Here is a 13840-nt window from a genome sequence, read left to right as displayed (position 1 = left end):
TAATCTGATTTTACTTTGTAATTTTCGTCGCTTTTTTAACTCCAAAGATAAAATTATATACAGCATACAAGATTTGTGCCCTTTGTTGTGTCAGAGTCATGCATTTTGTCGCAGTAAAAATTATCCTATATCAGGATGTGGCAAGTGTACTGAACAATTGCTGGGGCTCAAAGTATCTCTTTACGAAATGTAACTAAAATCGGTTTAGTGGTTGAAGGCTGAAGCATGTAGAGACGTTGCTTTAGACGGACAGATAAAATTAGACAGATAGTGTATTTTGTTAGTATGGATGAATAATTATGTTACTAGTAGGTTAGCTATGTTAGCTGTGCTTTCCTTTTTGTCGACGCAACTTCACCGCGTAGCCACGTGCTAAGGCACGTCTTGAAATTTGATGTTTACTTTTTAGTTTTTTATTTGGGGTAGTTCAGTCAATGAGTTCTCGGAGCTCACGCGTTCTTAATGCGGCCAATATTATAACTGTACCCCAATGAATCTACAGCTGTAGTACCCTTGTGACTTGTATAGCTGTAATCTCGGCATCTCATTACGATAACACGGTCCGTACAAGTTCCGTTAATTACCTGAGCTCGTAACTCCCACTTCCCGCGATAAATTCCCAAATTCAATTACGACGTTATGCCTCGCTCGTAAAATTTTAAGGTCCGATGTTATCATTTTGATTTCTATCATTTTGGACCCTTGTGCATTAAAGCCAATTATGGTAGGTTAAAAATGGCACCTTAACAAGACATAAAGCTCTTTAAGACCATCAATTGCTATCTTGGATGATAGGAGTTTTCTATTAATCTTTTTACTCTTTTACCATTTACTACACAAAAGAAAGCTATGTACCATTGGACACATTTTCAACTAATAATTTTATAATAACTTTAGTGAAACCAAGAATGCGATAACTATGCCAGGTGTCTGAATTTTTGATATACTAATTTTAAAACGTATACCAATCAACCATAATGTTGAATAAATAAACTCCTGTAAAATATAACACAAACCGAGCATAAATGCGTAGATGGAAGTGTTGAAAAACTGCGTTAAAATAAAGCCACTACTTAGTGGGAATAATAGAAAGAATGAAAGAAAAATAATAGATTTCAACAAAGGTAATAAGAAATAGAGGAGTCGTTAACAATGATCGTAGAAATGACAATTTAAAACAAAGGCGCCTTGATGAAGTAACGGTGGATGAAGAATGGAGAGGAATTTTCTTCATTTATAAAAGATTATTCTTAATTCCTTAAAGATAAGGGGTGAAATTGAGCGTTTAAATTTGTAGGAAAGACCCTTAAGGGTTATTTTGCTCATAACTTTCATAAAAAGTTAAGTCAATTTATTAAACTTTGTAAATATGAAATAACTATAATATTTTTAATCAAAAATTTTTGCTCTGAACTTCAACAAGCTATACCCAGTGCTAGTCCGGGGAAAGAAGGAGGAAGTGTTGTGTAAATTATTTTTCTAACATTAAAAAATTTTGGTTACTTTACGTTTCAAATTATGTAAAGGAGGTTGCAGACCACAGCTTTTCTTTTGTTCACAAAATCTTGAGATACGCTATTGTCTAGGTAGCCTGAATCTATTAGTTTAAACCTAATACCAAACCAAGACCCCAAAGTTATATTATTTTAAAAGCTCCATTCTTTATCTGACCTCATCATACTCTACATAAAACGGAATAACAAGAAGTCGCAAAAAAATAAAAATATAACGTCATATAAAATTGAGACATGCCATAAAAAATGTCTCCTTTTACGCAGAAATTATTCGCAGCTAGGGCTGACAGAGTTAAGGTGGAGGAGGGGCATAGTTTTTACTCACATCATTTTATCTTAAATACACAAAGCAAAACTTAGTTATTAAACAATTAATTTCGGACCTGAAAACTTCCAATAAATGTTGGCATACCAGTACGTTTGACAAAAATCTAAATCTAAAAGCATTAAGATAAGCAAGCCTACAACATATTATGTACTTCCATTATAAAATCCTCTGTGAGCAAGATTGGACAGCAAAAACAAAAAAAACTAATAAAAAATATGTGCCCAGTATTACCGTAGCATGGCTACAGTAGAAATACGAAAGTATAGATAAACAGCGTAGATAAACTGAAAGTGCCGTTACGATCTTTACCGCGGCTAGTCGCGATCGACAAAAATTAAATTAAAATATAGTCTTCGTTATAAAGTAGAATTTTATTTGAATTTTTAGGACTATAGTATATGTCATAAAGTGGGATTATATTTGATTTTTTGTCGATCGCGGCTTGCCGAGATAAAGATCGGAACAGCAGCCATGCTTGGTGCTGGAAGCAATTTCTTTCCATCGAAGCCAGGTTTTCTACATCCCCGTCTGTATACGAGTACCTGACTTGAATCGGCCTGTGATCAATCCGAACTTACCGTATATGGGGGCTATTCTACTCCATAAAAATGTGTGTTCACTGTTCAACCCTTCATCAGTGAGATACCGGCCATGCCCAAGGCATGGCGTGTAATGAACTGAAAAAAAAGTTCAGTAAAATCGGCCTGCGATCATTCCGACCTTACCGTATATGGTGGATATTTCTAATATATACAAATTCTCGTGTCACAGTGTTTGTCCTCCTCCTCCAAAACGGCTCAACTCATTTTAATGAAATTTTGTACGTACCTTCGTTTGGCCTGAGAAAAGGTTTTTATCTACTTTTTATATTGATAATAAAAATAATATATATGACACAACAAGTTTGCCGAGTCCGATAGCTACTCCATAGAATATGTGTTCAACCCTACATCGGCGAGATACCGGGCATGCCCATGGCGAACACCGCGCGGCATTTTCATTACTCTTTGTCATAGGAAAACTGAAGCGGGACAAGAAAATAGCGAAATTTAATTAAAAATACGCCTTGTTTCTCTTATCAACTTATTACGTGTTCGAGTAAGCTTACACACAAATAGAAATGAAGTTATTAAAAATGTTTAAATATTCTAGCGATAATTTAAGAATTGTAACAATTATTATTATAAATTTTACGAAATTAACTGAAAATAATTTGACAAACAAAAGATGAAGAATGAAAATTTTGGTAAAACTTGAAACACATACCTACCTCCTGCCCTATAAGAAATAAAAGTCCTGAAGGTACCTACAAATAATAACAATATATTTAAACACAATATTATCTAAAACTGCTCTAAAACTTATTTATTTCTGTTTAACTTTTACATATTTTCATTATACTTAAACATCAGATTACTACCTGTATTAGGAAGAGATACTACCTGTATTAATATAAGTGCAGCGAATGAAATAGGAAACTATTTACAAAATAAATGGGTATAAATACAGAAATAAACTATGATTGATCGCACAAAGCAATTCGATGAACTATGAGCGAAATGGATTTGGCCGTCTAAACTGATGTATGGCTTTAAAGTAACACACAAACACCCTTTATTAATATTTTATAGTTAGCTCATGGGTCTTATTTTCTATTTTAAAAAGTTAGGAAAAATGAGCGTCGAAGTTTCTAACACAATTTTATGTTGCGTTTGTCCATAGTACTTTTTAGTTAGATTAGATTTTTTGGAGATAAAATCATAGCACTGATAATATTGATTAATGTTTACACTTTTTCTCTGAGTATTTTTTAATACTGACAGAATTTTCCTCCTTCAAGGAGTAGGAAAATTATGTCAGTCTCCAGGTAAGTTGCTGAACCGATGGTAGAGTCAAGCTCTACCATTGTAACAATTAAGTTCAGCAACGTATCTGAAGAGAAGTTCAATGTTTTAAGAAGTCCTTCTTAAAGCACTCGCACAAGTCACAAGAAAAGAGAAGAACATTTTGCTTTTCAAAAATTAATGTAACAATAAAATATTTTAAATAAGCTTTAAAAAATTTGATAATTATTCATACTATTTAATATGAAGATACATGACTTATTTTCATCAGATTTTCTTCTTCAAGAATCTTATTAATCTTTTCATCAATAAAACCTCACTTGGATGTAATTTGAATTGTTTTGTGATATTCATGGCTAATGGCTCGAGTTGGGGTTCGCCGGTGGTTTCTATTTTAAAATAGTAACGAAAGGTCAAATCGTAGACGGTCCGCTGGAGGTGAATGAATATTTTAAACAATCGATTTTCATCTATTTTTCATCAACCGTTCTGTATTCCATTTAACTTTGAAATCACAAGCACCAATACCTTTTTTATCTGTGATTTCACTTAGGTTGGGTTGCACCAGAGGTGTGGTTAAAGTTAAAGTTATGGTCAAAGTTATGGTTATAGTTAAGGCTAATTTAACTTTAACCTTAACTTTCACCACAGAATTTGACAGAAGACGTTGCTGGTCCGACAAGGCTTTATAAGGAAGGCCGCGGGCGGGGGCGCTGCTGGTAAAGGAGAACTGTCAAAAATGGCGTTGTTGTATGATGACAGCGTTAGTTCCTTTTTTTTGCTACGTGCATTTAAAGCCTTGTCAAGCTCTATGGTTATGGTTAAATATGGCGTCTTGATGGCGTTCATTTTTAACATTAACCAAAGATTTGACATTTTGCATTGTAGTTAAAGTTATAGTTAAAGTTACAGTTATAGTAAGTTGGTGCAACCCCCCCTTGATTGAGTAATCCATTATCATGAGTTTATAAATAAAGAGATGCAATTCTAAATAATATTTTTTTTCAATTTTGGATCTACATTGGATACACAATGTTTATCGTCGCCTATTTTTTTTTATTTATTTATTTAATTCAGGCATCTTGGCCCATATTGTAAATACCTTATAGACTTACATACATACAATTATACTAAAACTAACACTAACACTAAACACGTATTGTCTGCGACGTGGGGCGCGACGTGTTCGGAAGTTGTCCTCGGAACCTCCGCCTATACACACAATACAAATATTTTTATCACTAAGGCGAACAATCTTAAAGAATCTTCATTTAAGGTCTTTAAAATACGCAAATTGGCAGTTTTCACTCCAAGAGAATATTATTCATAATGTTCTTTCTCGAACTATGTTGCTTTACAAACATTTTAGGCTAATTTCAATCAAGATAGTCCATAATCCACCAGATTACTGCAGCAAATGTCGACAGCTTTTCATTTTAATATTTAATACACTTTAAAAGTCTTACTGCAGACTTTTCATTACTTACTTTTTCCGTTGTATTTACTTCTATACGTATTGGTCCAATAATAATTAACGATTTTAATGTTGATTGATTTGAGTTCAGAAAAGAATTTGTATTTTCTTTGTTACTTTGTTTTTGTTGTAAGTATAATACTTAAACGATGTATTTTTCTTTTATCGTGAAATAATTCTTTGTTTCACTTGTCTTGTTTATTTTTGAGACTAGCAATCGATACTTCATATTTCTGTAGGTGAATTGGATCGTCATATTGATATTTTATACCTAAGCTTAGGCCTCGTCGATATAATTTGCAATATTGACAATATCACAGTTGTTAAATTTAAAATTGGTCTTGTGAAATTACTAAACTTATGATCGCACTCAGGGAAATTGAATAACTACTTATCATTAATTTATAATTGACGTTAACTCCATATATCTACAAAACTTGTAATTAAATTTATGTTGAGTAGCTTATCATCACAATGAAAATACAATCAAAATACAATTTTCCACTTTTCTGCCGTTTCTTACCGAACCGATGGTAGTATGGCTTTATATATTAGGCTATTCGGAAAAATACATTTTTCATTTTATTAAATGCATCTGAGTGCGGTCGTTAGTAATGACGATATTTACAGTGATAATGATGACACTAATAATTATAATGATGCTTCTGTCGATCCTGACGAGACAGGCGATACTGTGGTGAAAATGTGTAGTGGGCCAAAGCCCGTTTAAAAAAATATCCACAGCCAAACATATAACCTCCTCCTTTTTGGACTTAGGTAAAAAAGTCATAATCAATGATAACGTTCTCCCAGGATACTAGTACGGGCCATCAGCTACACAGTCCACGGTCTGATACCGGCGTCATGCGTGTTCGCTGACCGGTACAACCGGGAAGAAGTGGTGCGGTCCCTGGGCAAGGAAGTCAACATCAACCCGCCGCTGATGCTGGGCCAGCTGCCTGATACTCCAGAGGAGTTGCTGAAACTTGATCAGGTAAGTCTACACAAAATTTTAAAGTTTAATGTCAAAACTAGGCTGGCAACGCACCTGCAGCTCTTCTAATGTTGTGAGTCCATAGGCGACTACTACTTGACGTAAAGTGACAAAATTTGGATAAAATTCTGATATCAGTGTCGTCGTTTTGAATATCTTAAGTTGCTGGATCATGTAAGTCCGAGGCCTGTATAAATGTTACTGAGATATTTTCTTAAATTGTGCCACCATGCTTGATCAGGTAAGTCCAACATTTGTAAAGACGTCAATAAAATTACTGAATAAACTCCTTTATTAGCTCGTTAGTGCGTCATAGGCTTATGAAATTGCACTTGCACTCTTTTGAAAGGATTCAATCATGTTACTCCATTAATCATGTTAGCCTAGCATTTTAAAAATAAAAGTATGTGAAATTGCTCAACAACGTTTGAAGTAGGATAGTAAAGTAAGTAGAAGAGAATATTGTATTAGATTAGAGTTAATTTTTAGTACTAGGTTATATAATAATTATGTTATATTTAACAGTAAACATCTTATATGATAGACACGTACGCAATCTAGTATCCAATAACGAGGGTTGTTACAACAGCCATATAAACGCTATTAACCAACCGAATATCTTTAAATTTGGCCTATATCGAGGCCAAATTATAGTCCCACAACTCACCTGATATTGACTAGTATTGCCAGGCGATAAAATTGTATTGCCACATATAAAATCTATAAACCCGCCCCTAGTTATAAAACATCTTATCATGAATATTTCAATATGTGATCTACTTTAATTATAAGTTTACTATCATACGCCCTTTTCACATAGTTATCTTTTTACCAATAATTATAACCTGACCGATAGCATAATTTTGTTTTCAATAATACGTCTGTCGTTTTTGGTTGTACTGTGTAAATTACAAAATACATTTGCAAATGTCCGCAAATGTCAGAAAAAGACGCAATTAGCGTTAAAACGATTTAGCAAATTCAATAAAATCCTTACGGATTCGCGAAATCCTAAAGAAACTGCTAACACATTATATTGTACTTTAGAATGTTCCACATCCAGGAATTTAACTTCAGACGGTATATTTACATCACAATATAATCCAGCCAACGCCATGTAAATGTCATATAATAGGCAGCCAAACCGTGAAATCGGAAGGGGAGAAAACGTCTCTCATCTCATATTGTAAGTAGAGACATGATAATAAATAATAATATTGTGTTTAGGAGCATGTTATTTTATGACAGTCTTTAGAAACTGGATAAATAGGAGATAGAGGAAAGTTTAAACATATTTGACAACCAGTAGATACTCATAATAAAAGGTATGTACTTTTGTTATGAATCGACAAAATATAGTTTGATATAAACAGCCAGCGAACTAGAATCGTATCAGGTCAATAATTCAATTTAATGAAAAACTTGTCGAAGAAAGTTATTCCACTTACCAATTCTAGCGTTCTGAAATAATAATTGTGAACTACGGGCGATCTCTCCCCTCTCAAAACTTGTAAGTAATCATGGCAATTAACTAATGACAACTCGACAAACTTCCCTCGACATGTATCCACTTTATATGAAGTCTTAATATGTTCTTAAACTTTATATTAACTTTATTATACAACCGTGTAGTTCTCGGTACCATTACTTAATGACGTTCCTATACCGTAAAATAACTTTAATTAGTTGAATACTAATTTGCTACCTTTAGTAAAAGTACAAACTTTGATTCAAAACAATTCTGCAATTCCATAATTCCAACTTTTCTTATCATATTTCAAACTAAACTATTATGTACATTTTTTTTAAATCTACCTGTAGAAGAACCTAGAATTACAGATAACGCCTAAACTAGCATAACTAAAAGCATCAAATGCCACGAAGACATCATTCATACGAGAATTACACTGCTTTAAATAATTTCCGAAAATGTTCATCCATTTGAAATATTAAGCTAATAAGCGCGAGCATTCAAAAAGGAATCCACACGTGACATAATAAGATTGCTTTTCGCTCCTCCGTTGTCTGCTCATTCCACTGATCTGCCAGTTTTCATTAGGAGCAGTCAGAGGTAAGTCGGAAGTGCGCCGGTCGCTCGTCTGTACATATCTAATTCGCTCCGTTGTGAACGAATATAGCGGACCGTTGAATAATATATTTCCAAAATGGAGGCATTCTTTGTTTCAATACAGCTTATCTTGACTTAACACCTTGGTTGTTTAGTTTGGTTTAAGTAATTATAACCTTCCATTTGGGATGGCAGTTGTTCATTTAAATTCTAGGGATACTAGGGCTATCAGAGAATTTGATTCCTAGGCAGATGGCAGATCTTTGTAATTTTTTCGATTATATTATCAAGCCCAGCCGATATAATTATGACGACTGACAAAGGACGAAGGTACTCGATCTGTATATGAATAAATTTCTCTGATGGTACTGTACTATTCATGATAGTATCTGAGTCTATCTAAGATGTTTGCTAAAGGCATTGTTTCCAGCTCAAGATTGACTGAATACAAGTTTAATCAAACGCCTTGTTTAAGTCGAAAGTGAGAACAGAAGATCAATAACTGCGTTAATTGAAGTTTGATTGTTTATGTTTTACTTTGAACTGAAAAGGTTTCGTAGACCTTGAGGCATTTCTGTATTGCTGTCGTCTTTACTGAAGTCGACTAGCTTTTTAAGCGTTATTTATCCTGTTAATTTTTTCACTTCCCCTTAATCTGATTTTTTTTCTCTTCGTTTTATTATATTAAAAATTCTAAGGAAATAAGAAAACAGTAGCCATCAGAATTCGTATCTAATCATCTATTCATGATCTACTGCATCAATCTGTAGGAGTCATTCCATAGCGTAATGATCTGTGAACAAACAATTTGCTTAATGTTTGGTACATGATAGGAATATAACCCTTCCTAATGTTTTGTCCTCGCTCCGATGTCCTTTAACGGAACCACCGTTCTTTCGTTCCGTTCATCTTATAATGTTTATATTATTAAGCCAACATTAATTTTTATTACATTTATTTAATTATCTAACGTTTTATTATTATTATGTTTATTCACTCATCATTATTAACTAGATGACGACCGCAACTCCGTTGCGACAAAATGTGTTTATCACGCGGGAACCGTACATCTTTATTTCGATATTCGAAGATTTCTATTTCCTTTTTTATTACTCAAACTACCTCCACACCAAATTTCAGCAAAATCGGTTCAGTAATTTGGGCCTGAAGAGGTAACAGACAGACATGCAGTCTAGACAGAAACACTTTAGCATTTACAATATTATTATTATTACTTTTTATGAAATAAGGGGGCAAACGAGCAAAAGCGTCACCTGATGGAAAGCAACTTCCGTACCCGTAGGGAAGGGTAGGGAAGGGAATAGGGTAGGGGATTGCGCCTCAGGTAAACTCACTCACTCGTGTGAAAGTGAAACACAGCGCAAGCGCTGTTTCACGCCAGTTTTCTGTGAGCCCGTGGTATTCCTCCGGTCGAGCCGGCCAGTTAATGCCGAAGCATGGCTTCACCACGTAAGTATGGATAATTTCACACGTATGCTAATAATAATTAAAGTTAAATTAAAAGTTGAATTATTTTTCTAATAATCAACTATTTAAAACTAGTGACCGACCGAACTTTCGGTTTCGGTTTCGGCCAGTTTCGGCCAAAAAATCTAGTTTCGGCCTTAGTTTCGGTTTTGGCCAAAATATAGCCGAAACTTTCGGCCCCGCCGAAACTCATGCGTCGTTCGGTAAACTACGCAGTCAACTCGTGCTTGCTTGTCAGCGAGGCCCCGGCTCAGTTCGCTACCATATATTTAATCGTGTTTTGAGATTACGTGTTCCAGATTAGTCCCAAATCAGAAATGAGCACTTCGTTTTATTTTCATTAAATTGTCTTAACTTATTTTTATCGAAATTATAATACTTATTATTGAATTTTATTTCTACGGCAAACGCAGGCTTATTATTTAATATACTTAACTATTGGCAAATTACGTGCTATTATAACAATGTATCCCAAACAAACGATTTAGTAAATGCTATGATAAATTGATTATATTGTGTGTGAACTTTATTTACTTAAGATTTTTGTTTGACTGTGATATAATAGGATATATTAGGATATATCTTGCGAGATTTATCTAGTAAATCATCTCACCTCACTCTTTTCCTCTTACCATGCATTTTATTCAAATATTTCAAATTAACTTTTAACTATGGACACGCAATCTCTTAGACCGTTCCTATCCTGCTAGAATCTTATCTAGCTCACTTCCCCGTAAGTTTCACTCTTGCGGCCCTCAGTATATTTTTCAGGTTTAGTGGCAAAACGCCTTCTGGAGCAAAAAAGAAATGTGACGTCAACTGCAAGCTTGCTAAGCAAAAATTAAGCTAAATTTCGTTTTGAATTTCGACCGCGGTCGAACCGTTTCCCATAAAAATAATATACTGCAATGGATAGTGTTTTCAGTAGTACGTCGTTAATGTCAAAGGGAGGATTTCACCAATCACACAACTTCGTTTTATAAAACTTTGTTTTCACTAAACGCGTTTCTACGGGGATGTAAATCACGTCTTGTTTCAAATGGATTTTATAATCTTCTCTTAATCACGATTAATAAATCTAAGTTTACGTTACGTCACGCGTTGATTTTTTTTCGCGATTGACGTTTTTATCATCTTGGAGCCATGTCACGTTATTTTAGTAACAAAATAGCAAAAAACGATCAATAAGCTAACCAAACGCATCTGTGAAAACTGACATCTTAACAATTTTTTCGTCTATGTTTTCGATCTATTATTACACTACACTGACAGGACTTAAATGTGTTTTATAAAGTTAAAACTCGAATATTGGGCGTTCAGAAGATAAAAATCGGATTTGCTGTGAACAAGTTTAGTTATGTTGGTGAAATGCAATTGAGTGTTATAAACGTGTTTATAAGTTTAGAACCGGTTTAGTGTGCGCTAAGCGCGTTCAATTTCTTTGGTAACATCGCACCTACTTACCTACTAATCTTATAAAAAACGGAATATAGTACAAAAAGTTCCTAGGGAACATATTCGAGTCTAAGATTAATAATATTTATTTTAATAAATGGCGCAAAAAGTAAAAAATTCAATGTGGTACTTTTTCTTTAGTTTAAAAAGTTGTAATTTATGTTAAAAATCAATAAATTTCAGTAAATTAAATCGTAATTTTGAATGTTTTACCAAGTTTCGGTTTCGGTTTCGGTTTCGGCCGAAACTGAGAGTAAGGCCGAAAGTTCGGTTTTGGTTTCGGTTTCGGCTGAAAAATCAGTTTCGGTCGGACACTAATTAAAACTATTACCTTCCTTAAATTATTTTATTTTAATATCTCAACTTCGTTAATCTCTTTTCCAATATCAACTTTGATATTCTCTATATGGGGTTACAGATACAAATTGATTGAAAACTATCGCTAGTTCCAAACTTCGATAAGTTACACTAGTTGAAGCGAACTTTAACGTGAACGGTGATCACCTGCTACCCACATAATGGAGTACCACAGGGTTCAGTTCTTGGCCTTACCCTTTAAAATATGTTTGAGTAACTCGTAAATGTAATATATATTTGATTAATGGTAGGGGTTCAAATTAATATTTGGTTAGTTACTAACCTCAATATTACAAATTATTACTTCTATAACATTATGTTACAACTAGAGGCAGTAATTTATGTCACAGTTTCTCATAAGGAAGAAATTATTCTTTTTGTCTCAGAAACTTCTTCATAAAGAAGTTATAAAGCTCTAACGATAGTCGGATATAGACTCAATATTTCCAGAATATTTGATGAGTCTATCCAGGCCGAATGCTTTGAGCTTTATTCCATTCCCATTTTATTGACATATTCTTCATAAGTTTCGCTCATCGAGATCAATCAAAATGATTTATATTGCGAAGACAGGCAAAAGTTTTTGTTAACTCCTGAAGTGCCTTGTCACAAAATCTTTGTGTACTTATTTCAGAGTATCTAATAAAATACCTGGCAATATTTTAAACATCATAACATTATGCTTTGATAACAATAAATATATATTTATATTTTATTGTACGTTATTTCATGATCTATAGATATCAGAATAATTAAAAAATCTACTCTTTTTTTAATTTAAATGTCAAGAAAAAATATAATTTATCGAGCTTAATTTCAATTAAGTAAATTTCCCTTGTGGTATTCCACTTAGAGGCTTTTTTTTTTTAATTTTACCAAGGCAAATTACAATATATATTACTAGATGACGCCCGCAACTCTGTTGCGCCAAAATTCGTTTATCGCGCGGGAACCGTACATTTTTCCGGGATAAGAAGTATCATATGTCCTTTCCCGGGACTCAAAGTATCCCCATACCAAATTTCAGCAAAATCGGTTCAGTGGTTTGGGCGTGAAGAGGTAACAGAGAGACAGACGGACAGACATACACACTTTCGCATTTCTAATATTAGTATGGATTTTCCTTTCGCAACTCAGATGGGAATTGAAAAGAGTTTGTCTAAAAATAACCACCAAATTTTTTGTCCTACACTTTGAAATTGTACACTGTTCTAACAAAAAACGCAATTTCCCTTACAAAATTCGTTACATTGTTAATTCGAAACACCTTAAAACTTGTAAACTGTAGATCTCTTTTATGTAGCTATTGTTAGCGGATGGCCGTTATTTACTACTGGGATTGTAACACAGATTATGTACACTGAACATTTTAATTAACATCCATAAATATAAGTTTAATCACTTGACGTAAACCAGCTCGTACAAGTTCAGGAAATTTAATGGCTACAAATGAGTTCGCTGGGTAAATAGAGATATTGTTTTGTTTAAAGAATGTTTCCGAATTTATGACTTGTATTATTTATAATTTAGATGAGGAGCCACTGTATCCAAGTACTTAGCAAAGTCCACATGATTAGGAATAATTTTGTATATTATAGTTGTTCTGTCGTATTTGTAATCTATGCATCTATATATACAAATAAAATCGTAGGAAACTCAATTCTATACATTGAATATTTTTGAAAAATAATACTTGGGACGTGATCTACAATCGATATGGAAGCCAAAAATATAGTTTTTAGAATTTTTGTCTATTTGTCTGATTGTCTGTTTGTCTGTATGTATGTCCGGGATAAACTCAGAAAGTACTTGATGGATTTACTTCAAATTTTGCACGAATATTACTTAGAGGTCGGGTCAACACATAGGTTATATATTATTACGATATCGCCTAGGGTGGGGGGGAGGGGCTCAAGTTTCAATATTTTCCGTTTTTTTGCTCATATCACTAAAACGGTGCGTTGTAGAGAAAAAAAGTTCTGTACATAATGAAAGATCATAAAAATTCCTACAAATTTACCTACTATGCTGACGCGAACGTTGTCGCGGGCACCAGCTAGTAATAGATAGATGACAATTTTTATATTATGTTGGCAAAGATATTGTTTTTATCCTTAGTATTTAGATAAATATACTGACGCAAAGATTTAAAACTGATCGTGTACGATATATTTTATATAGTTTTTAGGGTTCCGTACCCAAAGGTTAAAAACGGGACCCTATTCATGAGACTTCGATGTCTGTCTGTCCGTCTGTCTGTCACCAGGCTGTATCTCAAGAACCGCTATAGCTAGAGTTCTGAAATTTTTACAGATTGT

The 13840-nt window shown here is 33.7% G+C and overlaps 1 protein-coding gene across 1 annotated transcript in view; it reads left to right on the top strand.

The window, feature by feature from the left end:
- LOC121734928 overlaps positions 1 to 13840 on the top strand; it is a 98723-nt gene that overhangs the window by 69988 nt on the left and 14895 nt on the right. Inside the window, exon 9 of the mRNA XM_042125574.1 lies at positions 5974 to 6154. Within this exon, the coding sequence (XP_041981508.1) occupies positions 5974 to 6154 (181 nt within the window). The remainder of the gene's footprint in view (positions 1 to 5973; positions 6155 to 13840) is intronic.

Source organism: Aricia agestis, chromosome 16 (genome assembly GCF_905147365.1).
Source record: "Aricia agestis chromosome 16, ilAriAges1.1, whole genome shotgun sequence".
Taxonomy (NCBI): Eukaryota; Metazoa; Arthropoda; class Insecta; order Lepidoptera; family Lycaenidae; genus Aricia; species Aricia agestis.
The sequence above is the reverse complement of the archived record's forward strand: the minus strand, read 5'-3'. Positions and strand labels throughout refer to the sequence as shown.